The sequence below is a fragment of the Humulus lupulus genome, chromosome 3, assembly GCF_963169125.1.
Source record: "Humulus lupulus chromosome 3, drHumLupu1.1, whole genome shotgun sequence".
Classification (NCBI taxonomy): Eukaryota; Viridiplantae; Streptophyta; class Magnoliopsida; order Rosales; family Cannabaceae; genus Humulus; species Humulus lupulus.
In genome coordinates this window covers 19,334,685-19,351,076 of record NC_084795.1, presented here as the reverse complement: position 1 = coordinate 19,351,076, position 16,392 = coordinate 19,334,685, and the positions used below count along the sequence as shown (strand labels likewise).

Genomic DNA, 16,392 nt, shown 5'->3' with positions numbered 1-16,392 from the left:
AACACCTCTACTCTACTCATCAGACTCATAAATAGCTGAAAACTACCCAAATGTGATATTTTTCTTTAGGAGGGATCCACAAATGTTATATCACATTCATTGCCATATGCTCATGGTAAAAGGAAAAAAATAATTATTACTAGTTTTTACCATTTTTTTATGGTATTTTTGTGCCCATGTATGTAGCCAATATTGCTTTTTAAGTACTTTGTTGAGTATATAAATCATAGAAATGTTTTTTTTCTTTAAATTAATAACTCATGACCGTTTCAGCAGTTACTTGCGTATCCAATTAAGGTACTCTCTCCTTGCCACTTTTTTTTTTTTTCTTTCACTTTTTAAACTAAATTTGTACTACTAATAATATGCCTCCACTAAATTGTTTTATTTAGGTTTTATTTGTAACCTTTTTTTTTTCTTTCTATTTTGCCTATATATGCTTAAGTTTTTTATATGGATTTAAAATTTTTATATGATTAATTATTTTCTATCCCCGACGAAGTAAAATTTTAGATTTATCACTCTCGTTAGGTTGATTTTGCTCCGAGTTATTTTTGAAAAAATTATGAGAGCAAGTTTTACCCACATTGATTAAAAATAAATTGCATAAATTAAAAATTTATCTTTCTTTTGTTTATGAATTTTTTTAAAGATTAATTATATTAAATTATAGAATATCAATGTTAAAATGACACTTTTTTTAATTACAAAAAAAAAAAAAAAAGAATCATGTTGGCTCGACTTGCTAATAAGGAGGATAAGTCATACTATTACTCGCTTGCCTACAAAGTAAGGGGCAAATTACAATTATTCCTCTCATTTACATTCTTAGGGATATGTACACACTTCTTTAGATTATTTTTGTTGTTTTATTGTTTCTTATAAAATTAAAATTGATGTCATTTTTTTATAAGAATATTTGTGGCATAATTATTTAATGTTTACACTTATTACATTTAAATATATATTTTTTTTTATCAAGAAGGAAAAATCTTCATTGAAACAAAACAGACAAATACAACCCAGGCCAAAGTCTAAAAAACCGGAACTAACTAACAGACAAGATCAACCCTTACATTACATACAATTGAAGCTTCTGTAAGAAGAGCTTAAACAGAGGGAAATCTGTCCTGGTATGAACCAAATACAATCTATACTTCATTAGTGTAATAATTTCTTTAGCTATACAATAAGCAGTCAATGAATAACCTTCATGTAAGCATCTATTCCTATTTCTCCAAATACTATAAACCACAGCAGCTAGAATCAAGTTTAAAGTGAGACTAAGACTATTACTAAACCCAGCATGTAAATTGACTGTCCAAGCCGAGTACAAATGGGACCAAGCAGGGAAACCAATCCAGGTGAATATGACCTCCAGCACCTTTAAGGAGAAGCAGCAGTCAAAAAATAGATGCTGGTGGCTCTCCAAATGATCAGCACAAACCGGACACAGTAAGCTAGATAAGTGCATATGAACTTTGGCAAGATTATCTCTGGTCAATAGATAAGAATTGAGCACCATCCATAGCATAAATCGATGCTTAGGAAGAATAGACCGATGCCAAATAATTCTTTTATACTCTGCTATTTCCTGGTTTAAACCACTGATATAGAGTAAGGCTGGTTTAAACTTCCCAGAACAACCAGCAGCCAACACCTCATTTTTACTAAACTTATTTATGAGATGGCACAGTTTTCGCCAGTACCAACTAGTGTCCAACTTCAACCCATAGCTCCAAAAATCAGCCCCCTTCAAATAGACATGTTGCACCCATTTTACATTTAAATATTTAATATTTTATTTTTATGGGAAAAATACTCAATGTTCAATATATGTTAAATATAAATACTTAATATTTTTTCTTTGCGACAAAAACACCTAAAGTTGCTAAAACATTACTTTTGTCAGTATCTCATCTGTTGGAACTGTTAAGTGTTGACTCGCCAGATATGTATCACTCGATAATTTATGTATTTTTGTCATCAAAATATATATTTTTAAGTTTGTATTAATTTAAGATGTCTTTTTAATTCTTTATTCCAATTTAAAATATTTTAAAAAAAATGAAATTGACCAATTACAAAGTGACAAATGTCTGCTTTGTCAACGTGCTTAACCGTTCCAACACAAGAGGTATTGACAAAAACAATGTTTTAGCAACTTTAGGTATTTTTGCCGCAAATAAAAAAGATTAAGTATTTTTTTTAATATGTATTGAACATTGAGTATTTTTACCGTGAAAATAAAAAATAAGATATTTAATTCTAACAAGTATAAAACATTAGGTATTTATGCCACAAATATATATTTTTTTATATACTTGGCAATTTTGATGTCATTTACATTTAAAAGCATGATATCATTTTATAAATTGACATTAAAATAAAAATTATTTTCACCAATTACTATTTTTATCATAAACTTGGAATAAGTGTGGTTATTTTTTAAAGCCATGGATTGATGATGGTATAGATGGGGGACCAATATATATGTATGGTAATGGTGTCCAAGATAAAAAGGGAGCATCATGTGCATACTTTTTCAAAGGGTAAAAGCTATTAGACAAGTTGGTCTAAAAGAGATTTTGTTGTGTACACAAAAATAAGCTAAAGGCAATTAAAGCAGTGGATATTTATATATTTAAATGCCTTAAAAAATTCTGATACTGATACTGTTAATGCTTTTGCTTTATTAATAGATGCTTTTTTTTTTCTTATGCATGGGCATGGCCTTAGATCTTTCCCTACAGTCCCATGAACCATGATAATTAAAATAACAATAATAATGTACTAAATAGCTAACATTCCTTTTTTTTTTTAATTGGTTTCATCTTAATTTAATATTCTAAGATTAAGTATATGGGGGGTCACACTGATTAAAGGAAAGGCCAACCAGAAATGAAGTAGAGATCTTTTTATTATATTTCTTTAACTTTTTCTTGGGCAAATGAGATTCCAAAACCTCAAAAAGACATAAACGTGAATGAACATTACTAAAACTCATCAATCAAAAAGAAAAGTTCAAATTTTTATGACATGTTCAACCTTAAGCCATTAGTAAAGCATGAGTCTTTGTATTACCCCAGCTCACTATAATGCTAAACCTTGAAAACATCGCAGACAGCAAGTTGTTTTCTTGAACTTCCATCATCAATGGGTTTTTACATTCATCACTACTTGCTTGTTTTTATCTTTCTTGTCCCAACTGTTCTGTGCCAAGTTAAAGGTATGTTCTTTCTTTCTTTCGAGTATATATATTTAACTTATGATATGAAGCTTATTTTGAAGTGTATTTTTTCTTTTTTCTTTTTGAATTGAAGATTTTATCAGCATAGACTGTGGTGGTACCAAAAATTACACTGACCCTAGTACAGGACTAGAATGGATTTCAGACTCTGGAATGATGAGCCTTGGCACATCAGTAGTAGTAGAAAACCCAGAAAAGAACTTAACCCAGTACCAAACACGCCGAGAGTTCCCTATAGATACCAGAAAATACTGCTACACTTTGAGAACCCAAGAGAGGAGGAGGTATTTAGTACGAGCTACTTTTCATTATGGCAGTATTAAAGATGAAGATACATACCCAAAATTTAAGCTTTACTTGGATGCTACTGAGTGGTCTACTGTCACCATTTTTGATGCCTCAAGAGTCTATGTGAATGAAATGATTATCAGGGCACCGTCTGATTCAATTGATGTTTGCATTTGTTGTGCCACTACTGGTTCTCCATTCATATCCACCCTTGAACTGAGGTCTCTGAATCTTTCTATGTATGCCACTGATTTTGAGGATAATTTCTTCTTGAGAGTTTCAACTAGAGTAAACTTTGGTGCCTTAACCAAAGATCCCTTAAGGTAAGTTGTAGCAGCTTCAAAGGAGTAATTTTTTGTTTTTTAGTGGGAAAAGGGTAGTGTTAAATGCAAGAGAATTGTCTTTTTACAGGTACCCAGATGACCCTTATGACAGAATTTGGGACTCGGATCTGGAAAAGAGGCAAAATTATTTAGTTGGGGTGGCTTCTGGTACTAAAAGAATACAAACATCAAGGGATATAGATGTAAGGACAAGAGAGTACCCACCTGTAAAAGTAATGCAAACGGCAGTTGTTGGCACAGAAGGAAGGTTAAGCTACAGATTAAATTTAGAAGGCTTCCCTGGAAATGCTCGAGCTTATGCTTATTTTGCTGAAATTGAAGACTTGGGTCCAAATGAGACTAGAAAATTCAAATTGGATGAACCTAAGATACTTGACTATAGCAATGCAGTGGTAAATATTGCTGAGAATGCCAATGGAAGCTACATCCTTTATGAACCCAGCTACATGAATGTGAGCCTTGAGTTTGTTTTCTCATTTTCATTCCTTAAGACCCCGGATTCTACTCGAGGGCCACTTCTAAGTGCTATGGAGATCAGTAAATATGTTCAAATTGCTGCAAAGACAGATAGGCAAGATTGTAAGTTCGCAATCTTTACTTCTCACCATTGTAGCAGTATTTTTAAGTGTTAACAATATTGTCTTGTTGCCTGGATTTTGAGACAGAATTAATGCACTTCGCCATTATTGATGAGCTGTTTGCTGTTTTTGCTTGCAATTTTTAGTGAATGTTATCAATGCCCTTCGCTTGATATCTTCCGAAGCTGCATCTACAAATGAAGGCGATCCTTGTGCTCCAACACACTGGGAATGGGTGAACTGCAGCTCCAGTGTACCACTGAGAATAACAACAATGTAAGTTGCTCATATTATTTACTAGTTACATAAAGTAAGTAAGTCTGTACAAACATTACATTGTTGATAAAACTTCTAGAGTTTTTGATTTGTCGCATAATTTTGAATAAATTTATAAGGTTGTCGTACAAAGAAAATCTAAAGTTTTCAACTTTAATTGGCTGCAACATGCATATAATTCAATTTTCTAACCTGTTTTACAGTAACCTCTCAGGAAAGAATGTGAAGGGTGAAATCCCATCTGAGCTAAACCACATGACCGAACTAGCAGAGCTGTGAGTGTTATTTTGCTCTAAACAATAGTTTTATTTTCTTCATTTACATCTTTTTCCTCATGTAATTTCTTTTTCCTCTCTTAGGTGGTTGAGTGATAATTCTCTCACAGGAAATTTCCCTGACATGAGTAATCTTATCAATTTAAAAATTTTGTAAGACTTCTTGTTCATTTTTGTGAATTTAATTATATTGTTAGAGAGAAGATGTTCCCAATTATACTTCTTTCTCTTATCCACTTTTAATGGTGAAGTGTAGGCATCTAGAGAACAACCAATTGACTGGTTCCTTACCTTCTTATCTGGGGAACTTGCCAGGTTTAGAGGAACTGTATGTATCAATCTACATTTTCTGCGTCATGATGAATGAAAGATCAAATTCAAAATAATTATTCTTACTTTGGTACATGGTTAGAAGAAATGTGTAGTAAACTTAAAATCTATATGTGACAGGTATATACAGAACAACTCCTTCACTGGGGGCATTCCTCCAGCATTATTTAGTCGAAAAATAATCTTTAAGTAAGTACTGAAATTTCATAGACACCTATCTAGCTCTAATGAGAGTGACTTATCTCAAGAGTTCAAAACCAACTATTATCTTTCTTTTGCCTTAAATTTTTTTGAATCTTGCAGATACCAAGATAACCCTGGATTACACCAAGAGGCAGAAGACAAGAAGCACTTGAAGTTGCTAATTGGAATTTCAGTTGGAGCATTTGTCCTTGTGTTAGTTTTATTCTTGGGAAGTTTATTATATATCCGAAATCACCGAAGGAAGGCATCTCAGTCAAAGAGTGATGAAAAAGGTCTGTACACTATGGAATCTGTTGAATCAATTCAGTCTATAGTCTTAGTTTCTGCAATCTATAATATTTTGTGTGGTTGTTAGGTTATTCTCTACGTGCAAGCACCAAGCCTTCAACTTTCTTTTCAGTTTCCCGAGGTAGTCATCTGATGGATGAAGGCATAGCTTGCTACATTACGCTTTCTGATCTTGAAGAAGCCACAAATAACTTTTCAAAGAAAATTGGGAAAGGAAGCTTTGGATCTGTTTATTATGGAAGGATGAAAGATGGAAAAGAGATAGCAGTGAAGCTCATGGCCGAGCCATCTAGCCATGGGGATCAACAATTTGTGACTGAGGTAGTGCCATTACTCAATCCATGTAATGCCTCATAGTTCATGCTGACATGAGATTTCCATTATAGCCTATGAACTAAATGGTCTTAATATCTTATCCAAAGTTGTTAATTCAGTTATATTGGTATCTCATGTCTTCTTGGTGTTCACTTTCTCTCCTTTGGTTAATTTCTATCTACTTCTTTATCTAAATTCATATTCCCTTCTCTTTTCTTCCTTAGTTCTTCTACATCACTTCTGTACCCACAAAACCAGGAGAGACAGCTCTGCATTAATAATAAAAAACGCACTTGCAGGTTGCCCTTTTGTCAAGGATTCATCACAGGAATTTGGTTCCTTTAATTGGATACTGTGAAGAAGAACATCAAAGTCTTCTGGTGTACGAGTACATGCACAATGGAACCTTAAGGGATCACATTCATGGTTCTACTCTTCATCTGGATATTTCATAAAAGTTCTTTCTATTTTCCTGTTTAACAGCACCAAAGCAGTCTCATCAACTTCTGCATAATGATTTCTTGTAAGGTACCACTGGCCAGAAGCGCTTAGACTGGCTACTTCGCCTTCGAATAGCAGAAGATGCAGCTAAAGGTTTAAAATAGAACTTTCTGACTAACTTTTTCATGCTTCTTTTTCCTAGTGATTCTCTTTAAGAAAAATTTAGATATCTGTAGGTCTTGAGTATTTACACACTGGATGCAACCCCAGTATCATCCACCGAGATGTGAAAACAAGCAATATTCTCTTAGACATCAACATGAGGGCGAAAGTATCGGATTTTGGACTGTCAAGGCAAGCTGAAGAAGATTTAACTCACATATCAAGTGTGGCAAGAGGAACTGTAGGCTACCTAGATCCTGAGTAAGTTATCTTTTTTAATTTATATATAATTAATGAGAGGCTCTCTCCTGCATTTACTTAAGCTAATTATGTCAATGCTCTAATTCAGGTACTATGCTTGTCAGCAATTGACAGAGAAGAGTGATGTGTATAGTTTTGGGGTTGTTCTACTTGAACTTATATCAGGAAAGAAACCTGTCTCACAAGAAGACTATGGAGCTGAGCTGAACATTGTTCACTGGGTATGGATACTAGTAACTTTCTTTCATATATTGCCAATATTTGGTATCACTAGTAACTACCCTGTTTGTGCTTTAGTTTATATCAGCATAAGCTAGGCAAAAATGCTAAAACTTTGTTTTAAGAAATTCAGTGAAAAACTAGGTGAACATGAACATAATGGCATCTTAACGAGAAAGCGGATGTACAAGGAAGAGTATATTGTAATTTAATTTGCTGATTGAGAAAATAATTGAGTCCAATCCTAAGCATTGGAATAGATGATTATGAGAAGCCTGTTGTTCTTTGATTTATCAGTTTTTCTGAGTACGTACCTATGAATTGTAGAACTTCTAAGTGCAGTAGTAGTATGACGGCCAGCCACAAGAAGACATTAATAAATTCCAGACAGCAGTTAGAGCCAGAACACTGCATAAGATAAGTACAGGATACTTGTCCTGGAATGGAAACAAGCTATCTGGAAAGTGGGTTTTGGTGTGCTTTTCTTTCATATCCTCAAAATTTTGGATAACACCAAACAAATAAGAGAAAACAGATCATTTGGTCTTGCCCCCTAAAGTCCAATCTTTCTAACTAATTGGGTTGGCCCCATATCCCACCCCATCTGAGTTGTAAGTGGGTCTAAGCTTGTTTGCTGTTTGTTATCTTTGTTCTTTAGTTCATCTAGAATCTTTCCTAAAACAAAAATAAAATACAATAAACCACGGACAAAGCATTAAAAGGCTGAGTTTTAGTATGGAACTTGTCAACAGTGCACTATGGGATGTAGACAAGGCAAGATAAGAAGATATAAAACCAGATAATCCTTAGCTCATATCCAACTACTGCAGATGTGATTTTGCTTTTATCTGCCTCTTGTTCACAGTTTGATTAAAAAGTCTGGTTTACAACTCAATGTCCTTTGCTTTGCAGGCAAGATCCTTAGTTCGCAAAGGCGATGTGATAAGCATTGTGGATCCATTTCTAGCTGGGAATGTCAAAATTGAGTCCATGTGGAGAATAGCAGAAGTTGCCATCCAATGTGTAGAACAACATGGTGTTTGCAGACCAAGAATGCAGGAAATAATTCTCTCCATACAAGAAGCCATCAAGATTGAGAAAGGCGTTGAAGGAAACTCAAAACTATCTCCTAGTGGTTCAAAAGCGCTATCTTCTCGGAAAACTTTACTGACAAGCTTTCTTGAAATTGAGCCTCCTGACTTGTCAAATGGCTACTTAGTCCCCTCTGCAAGATAATTCTGTATTGTTTGCTATCTAAAGACTTACAGATAACCAAAGTAACATATGCTGTCACAAATGTTTGTGAATGCTGTTTTGCTTCTAAGACTACAGAATGGTCATACCCAATTGTAAAAAACACCTTTTTGTTTCATATTTTTCTTGTGTTAGAAGGCACAATATGTATATGAACCAACAAAGAAGATAAGGTTTTGTTCGCTTGCTGAAGTGGGCATGTAGCTTTCATCTAAGGTTGCATATATATTATATATAGAGTATAAGAATATGCGGTCAACTATCGAGATTAAAGCTTAAACCCCAAGTTATATCCTTATTTTATAATCATAGTGGACCAAATCTTAAGATTAATACTTTATTCAGAATCAGGTGCATTTTTCTAATCTTTTTGTTGTTGTTGTTGTTCTGTATAAAGATGAACTTTTCAAAGTTCATTAATCTCAAAAGTCAGCCAAGAATGGTGTCAACAATGATCATCCATAGAACAACTACATATGACAATCGTTTCAATTTCATTGACTGACTTTTAGTCTAGAAAAAGGCAATGAATTAAACTGATTAATTACTTTGTATAAAATATATGCTGGGTTCAACTGCATTTAATCCGGAGCCATTTTAAGAATTTACCAGAACCACATGTGAAAAATGACTTGGTTCATATTTTTCTAATAAACAGTCAAGAAAATCATTGATACCAAAGTCCAACTTGATGACAGACATTCTCAACAAGGACCAAGTTACTCGTGTACTAAAATTTTGAAATAATAAAATTATATAGAACTTTTATGATAATGTGTGTTTTGCTCCTTCATTTTTTAATATTTTTTATCTTTATTTATTTATTTGACTCATGTAAAACAATTTTCTGACTTCCTTCTTCATTTTTTTAAATGATAATATTACAATTAGGGATGACAATTAATGAGCTAATTTAACATATTTTTCAAACAACTTAATAAAATTCAACTAAATTAATCATTATATTGATAAGTATTTTTGACACATCGATCATGAAGTAAAATTTTATTAAACAGATCATAAGCAAACAATTCAAAAATAACACGGTTAATATTAGATTAGCATGATTAGCAGGAATTGCCACCCTTAATTGCAATCACATAATCATACTTAACAACAACAATCAAGAAAGTGACAATAAGTTTTTCTCTCATCATTATTACACAACCACTAACTACTGTTCAAGTACTTGTCAAGTAAACAAAATCCTTTGTTCATAATAATAATAATAATAATCCATTCCATGGCAATATAGGTCCCCACACCCACCTCTACAACAACCTTACCTATTTTACATTTACATATATAGCTATAGCTACCTCTTATGTTTTATTATATTAATAATTAGTATGGCCTCTCTAACTCTTGGAGAATTTTAAGTATTTTTTGTTGAAACTTAAGTAATTAAGAACAATAATGCAAAGCCACTATTCTAGCTGTATTAGCATATCTTAGGCACTGCCTGGTTTGGTTGAACAAAGATTTTAGCCTTATTTTAAATAAACAACAATTTTTTTAGTACTTACAAAATTTTGAATTTATAATAGAAGTATTTTATAGTAATTATTATTATACACCAAATATTCTATCTAACATTTGTCTTATTTATTGAAAGGAGATATTATATATATATGTTGTGTGTTGTTGTTGTTAGCAAACAAATTATATATGCATGATTCATGAAACAAATAAATGAATGCCCGTTGAAAAGGCAAAGCCATATTGTCCAAAGTTAATTATGACCAAACCACATTTAAGAGCATAATTAAATTATTTTTGACCTAATCTTTAATGGATTTCTTTTCTTAGTATCAAAATCCAACTGTCACCCAAATAATACTCTACATTATTATTCCATTTTTATAATAATTTTCTTCAGAACCTTCACCAGAAATGTTCAATCAGTTGACCAAAACCCTAAATTGTCCTTTTGATCCATTTGTGATGGAGTTGTACATGGCATTATTCATGATATATATGTATTTTAAAAAATATACTTAATCTTTCATACTATGTATAAGCTAATATTAAAAGGGAAATTTGATAAATCATGCTTACATTAGCTTAATATTTAAAATTTGAACCAAAGTTAACTACCATATGAAACAAATGCTCATCTTTCATTTAATACCAAAAATACCCCCATACCTTTCCTCTCTATTCTCCATCTTTCTCTCTACCTTTCATTTAATAGCTTAATAATTAAAATTTGAACAAAAGTTAACCACTATTTAGAATGCTGTTTAGATGTTGGATTTGTAGTTTGTTGGTATTTTTTTGTAGTTTTTTGGGTGAAAATCGTGTTCTGTGAAAATCTGCGTTTTTTTTGGGTTCCTTGAGTTTTTTTCGAAATGCCCGATAGTGTCCGATAGAGGCCCGATTCGGGCACGATAGTTGTTGAGTTTCAAGGTTAGGGATGAAGGTCCGATGGAAACCCGATGGTTGCTCGATAGTTTTGGTTACCCGATAGTTGCCCTATCGTGCTAATGTCGTACCATCATCGTACATTTATGGCAAAAACTACAGTATTGCACACTATCGTACCCACTATCGTCCCACTGTCGTACCATCATCGTACCATTGACAAAGTAAGTTAACATTTTGAAACTAACTATTATCGTACTACCATCGTACCTATATCGTCCCACTACAAATTCTAAAATTACGATGTTATAGTAACTACTTAACAAATTCTATCGTACACCTATCGTGCTAATATCGTACCATCATCGTACCCATTATGGAAATAACTACAGTATTGCACACTATCGTACCCACTATCGTAATACTGTCGTACCACCATCCCTAACCTTGACTATCGGGCAACCATCGGGTTGTCATCGGACCTTTATCCCTAACCTTGAAACTCAATAACTATCGTGCCCGAATCGGGCCTCTATCGGACACTATCGGGCATTTCGAAAAAAACTCAAGGAACCAAAAAAAACGCAGGTTTTTACAGAACACGATTTTCACTAAAAAAACAGCAAAAAATACCAACAAACTACAGATCCAACATCTAAACAACATTCTAAATGGTGGTTAACTTTGGTTCAAATTTTAATTATTAAGCTATTAAATGAAAGGTAGAGAGGAAGAGGGAGAATAGAGAGGAAATGTATGAGGGTATTTTTGGTATTAAATAAAAGATGAGCATTTGTATCATATGGTGGTTAACTTTGGTTCAAATTTTAAATATTAAGGTAATGTAAGCATGATTTATCAAATTTTCCTATTAAAACTAAAATCATTACTTTTTTTTTTGACAAAAAAATCAATTCTTATTTGAAGAAATTATAAAAAAATAAATAAAAAGCAACATAAAAATAGAAAGGATAGTTTGGTAATATTGATGGGAAACCAACTGCAAAAGCAAAATCATGATAAGAAGAAGATATAAAATTGAGCATTTTTTTTAAATAAAATAAAATTTATGAATAGATAGATAAAATTGAGGGCATCCCAACAAATACAAACACGCTCTAAAAAAAATTTATTAATAAAAAACAAATAAAAAAAACATTTTCTTATACGTATCGGTTCTCTGACCGTATAAAGCAAGCAAAACCAAAAAAAAACAGTCTTTCAGAGCCGTCTCATCTCACAAAAGAGGATACCCTTTCTCTCTCTCTTCTACGCTTTTCTACATTACTTGCCTTTGGTGGTGATTAGGTTCACTTGGAAAAAAGGAGATAGAAAATAAAAAGCAAAACTTTGTGGTTTTTCTCTACTGAGGAGCCTGAGGGAAAAAGTTAGGCTCTTCTTCTTCTTCTTTTTTCTGGTTTTTGTTACCCAAAGTGAGAGCAAGAGATGGATGTGATGTATTACCAGTTAGCTAGGTCTTCTTGTGAGGACTCCTTGAAGGTTTTGGAGGCTGATATACAGCATGCGAATGCACTGTGGGTTCTGCTCTTTATCCTCTTTTTTTTTTTCTATTTTTTAAAAAAAAATTTTGGTCACTTTCTTTTCTGTTTTGATTTTTTTCTGGTGGTTTTTTTTTTTCTTTTGTTTTTGATCATGATCATGTTCAACAACACCATAATCTGCTTTTTCTAGCAGTTTTTTTAGAGACCCAAAAATAGAAGGAAAAAAAAATGCAGAACCCTTTTGCGTGTTTGTTTGATAATCAGTACTTTGTTTACTTAAAATCTGTTCGTTTTGTGAAAATTTGCATGAAAGTAAAGAAACCCATTTGAGGACTTCGTACCATTCTTAAATTGGATTCCTTTCTTTCCCCTTTTTCTCGTGGAAGAGGGGAAAAAGTATTTTTCTTTATTGGGTCATCAATTGAAGTATTTGTCCTTGTTGTAATTGAAAAGATGGATACTACTTTAAACTTTTTGTTGTAGTGGTGTTAAAGTTAATGAATTTGGTTTGTCTTAACACAGTGCTGCTTCAATTCCAAGAGCCAAGGGTGGTGTATGTCTACAAATGAAATTGGTTTACAATAACTGGGCACCCCTCTTTCTATTTTTGTTACAATGGCTAGATTGCTCTTGCACATGTTTACTGCCGAGATATCTAAATTTTTACCACATTCTTGTCTACAAGGTTGGTTCACTCTATAATAACCTGTTGTTCTCATTTACTGTTTGTGGAAAGTTTGATTGTCATTGATTTGAGTTATTTATACTAAATAGGTATACACAGATGGGAGGCCAAAAATATCTGCACACGGAAGAAAGGCTAGCATTAAAGACTTCTATGGTATGTCAAAGTTGTCTTATAATTTGTCAAACTTATCATTTATATCCATTGTTTTTGTTTTGGTGAAGTAATTCTGACTTTGTTTCATTAAAAAAACTGAACTTCAGCTGTTATATTGCCATATCTTCAGCGGCTCCACGCTGACTTGGGGGAGTTGGATGATGCTAAAAAGGGGCGTCTAAGCATTGAGGTTTCAGCCAAGAAGAAAAGGGTAAAGTCAGAAGTTGCTCTTGCCAATATTGACATGGAAAGAGAAGATGAGTGTGGAATTTGCTTGGAGCCTTGCACCAAAATTGTCTTGCCCAATTGCTGCCATGCAATGTGCATCAAATGCTATCGCAATTGGTAAGTGAAAAAGCCAGTTGTTTACATCTTTAATGTGTCTCTACTCTGGTATTTGATATTGTGTGGAGTGGTTCTTCTAAAACACTGATTAAGGTTTGGTTTTTACAATTCAAACAGGAACACCAAGTCAGAATCATGCCCCTTCTGCCGTGGTAGTATCAAGAGGGTTAATTCAGAAGACTTATGGGTGCTCACATGTGATGATGATGTGGTTGACAATGAAACGGTTTCGCAGGAGGAATTGTTGAGGTTCTATCTCTATATCAACAGCCTGCCAAAAGTTCACCCTGATGCCCTTTTCTTAGTGTACTATGAATATTTAATTTGATTGGAAGTAAATGAAGATGATGGTGTACAGAGAGAAAATGCCGACCCTCAAATGTATATAGAGTCTGGTAAGGAATGTCCTTTTTGGATTCTTTCAGGAATAATAATAGCTACCATAGTATGCTTGTTGAGCTTTTTCAAGTATTAGTGTGAGGCACCTTGTTTAGTAATATATGACAGGTTCTCACTTCCTGTACTAACTTGCTTCAATTTCATTACTTTCAATCAAAAGAATTAGTCCCAGAAAAGAAAAAAATGATGCATTTAGTTGAATAATGCTAATGAGATAAGTTGTGGTTGAAAATTGAAACTAGTTCATTTGTGGTTGCTGATTCTTATCATGGTCCTCTCCTCTCTCTTTACTTTCTTTTTTCCTGTTTGGAAATAATTTATTCTAGCCATTAGTATAATATTTATATATTGCTCAGCTACTTCCAGCTTCAACTTCACATTTTGTATTGCCTTATACTCCTCCTCTAGCAGCCTCCTAATGGGTCCCAATTGGCCCTCTAAGCAAACATTGACTGTTCTGTTTCTATTGATTGAATTTTGGCCCTTTCTAAACATTAAAATTGGCGTGTTGTTTTTGTGGAATACTTGAGAACGAAGTTTTGGACGAGAAACGACAAATTTGCACTACCAAGCTTGTCGTTTCCCAGTTTAACAGAGTAGGAATCGATGTGTCGTTCATAGGAGATAACACGTGTTTTTGATAAAACGACAAAATGAACCTAGATAATTATCTCAATTCTTATTAAAACATATATGGACCGCAAGCCAAGTGGTGAAAAAATGACAATTCTCACCTGGTAAATGACTTGTTCGAAAATAAATAAATAATTACAAAGTGGGATTAAACCCAAAAATAAATAAAATATTACTCTGTTGCTCTCTGAATGTGTAACCATCCGGAGCTTCAACTACGTAACAAGTTATTAATTGCCCTTGACAAGCTTGTATCTTCTATTCTACATGCATTTTCTTCTTCTTGGCAAGTTCCTCAAACGAAGGCTGGCAGTAACCTTTGTTGAGGAAATGTTCAGTGAGTTGTCCGTTCATGGAGTCTGTGAAATGGATACCGTCCCAGCTCATGTACTGACCGGAGTTCTTACAAGTGGACGTCCCTGGAGACCCGCAAAGGCAATGGACGTCGAAGTTATAAGCACCACCTTCATTGGAGCCACAACAAGCTCTGAATGGCTCCTGGAAATGGTATGCTTTGTAGTTGGCCAGTATGGCCTCGTAAGCACCGTAGGTGTCTGCATAGGCTATCATTGCGTATGGATACCGTCTTCTGAAGTGGTCTAATCTTAGTTGAAGGTGTTTGTTGTGAACTTTTACCAGGTTGTTGGTGGCCTTAGAACATCCCATTTCGTCGCGGTCGGTCATTGGACACATTGATAGCTGCGACGGAAGACATCCCAATGGTGGCAGCCCTTGTACGACTATGTACAGAGCTCCTTGGTCTAACAATGTCTGAAATAGAACATTACGAGTTACCAATAAGAAACTCTAGTCTTCTCATCTCATCTCTTTAACACAACTTAGGTAGAAAACAAATGCACATACCTTTAGAATTTTGGATACGTGACCAACAGAAAGGTCAGTAAGCATGCGAGAGGTAATGGAAGATCCGTACGCGCGGAGGTAGTCATTGCCTCCAACTCCACCAACCCAGAAGAGGGTGTTAGCCATGTCTTTTCGACAAGCTTGAGAACCATGTCTCTTACTCCTTTCAACAAGATAGGTGTTGAACCAAGTTATCTCAGTCCGGTAACTCTCTGGAACTCGGCTCCACATGAAGGTGTGGCCAATGTTGTTGTTGTAGAAGTAGTCCCTAGACAGAGTCGAAGTCCCTGCAATGGCGAAGTTGACACTGCCGTTGTAGTCGAAATTGACTGAAGATGATTTGTACGCCGTTAAGGAGGGACAAGACAGAGATTCAGTCAAGTGGTCGACGATTAATCGACCGTTGGAAAGCCTGTGTCCTTTCAAGTAACCATTGGATGATGAACTATAGAATGACTTGGAGAATGAGGTGCTTGTAAAGGATTTTAAACCTCCAATCAAGTAGCCATTACCAGTGTCTGTGTTCGAGTCTCCGAACGCAAAGACCTTCGACCAACATCCTTTGTATTCCACTGTTGTTTGAGAAGGAGACTTTGGAGGAGATTGTTGTTGTGGTGATGGCGGAGATTGTTGTTGTTGGGGTGGCGTGGGAGAAGCCTCATGTGGTGGGGTGTGTGTATAGGTGAAAGAGAATGAGACCAAGATGACAAAGAGTGCAATTTGAAATTGCACCAAATGGTTTGGGGTTGTCATTTTTGGAGATGAGAAAGGAAGACCCTTTTGTTTGTTGTTTGAGAAATGAGGTATTGAACTGCCATTTTATAGTATTGTATTATTGGTTTATGTATGAACCTCCATATTCTTAGGTGCTCAAAAATAAAACAATAGAAAGAAAGATTTTTGAGATAAGCCCTTATTGTAGGAGACATTGTATCTATTTGTTTTTCATATTTTCATCC

General features: G+C 34.2%; 3 protein-coding genes across 3 annotated transcripts; 2 read left to right on the top strand and 1 right to left on the bottom strand.

Annotated features, from left to right (window-relative positions):
* Positions 1-2,807: 2,807 nt before the first annotated feature.
* LOC133822276 (probable LRR receptor-like serine/threonine-protein kinase At1g67720) lies at positions 2,808-8,695 on the top strand. The gene is made up of 15 exons (XM_062254560.1): positions 2,808-3,229; positions 3,324-3,861; positions 3,950-4,461; positions 4,607-4,736; positions 4,940-5,011; positions 5,096-5,164; positions 5,268-5,339; positions 5,462-5,530; positions 5,645-5,817; positions 5,901-6,154; positions 6,448-6,574; positions 6,677-6,742; positions 6,826-7,012; positions 7,101-7,233; positions 8,144-8,695. Exons 1-15 carry the CDS (start codon positions 3,157-3,159, stop codon positions 8,465-8,467), a joined length of 2,799 nt encoding a protein of 932 aa, XP_062110544.1. The 5' UTR covers positions 2,808-3,156; the 3' UTR covers positions 8,468-8,695.
* Positions 8,696-12,058: 3,363 nt separating this feature from the next.
* LOC133822275 (E3 ubiquitin-protein ligase AIRP2) lies at positions 12,059-14,177 on the top strand. Its single transcript, XM_062254559.1, has 5 exons — positions 12,059-12,384; positions 12,874-13,036; positions 13,126-13,192; positions 13,300-13,537; positions 13,655-14,177. The coding sequence occupies exons 1-5, from the start codon at positions 12,296-12,298 to the stop codon at positions 13,863-13,865; spliced, it is 768 nt and encodes a 255-aa protein (XP_062110543.1). The 5' UTR covers positions 12,059-12,295; the 3' UTR covers positions 13,866-14,177.
* A 650-nt stretch (positions 14,178-14,827) lies between these two features.
* Positions 14,828-16,186, bottom strand: LOC133823725 (GDSL esterase/lipase At3g48460-like). Its single transcript, XM_062256569.1, has 2 exons — positions 15,434-16,186; positions 14,828-15,340 (listed from the first exon to the last, which is right to left on the bottom strand). The coding sequence occupies exons 1-2, from the start codon at positions 16,184-16,186 to the stop codon at positions 14,828-14,830; spliced, it is 1,266 nt and encodes a 421-aa protein (XP_062112553.1).
* Between the last annotated feature and the right edge of the window lie 206 nt (positions 16,187-16,392).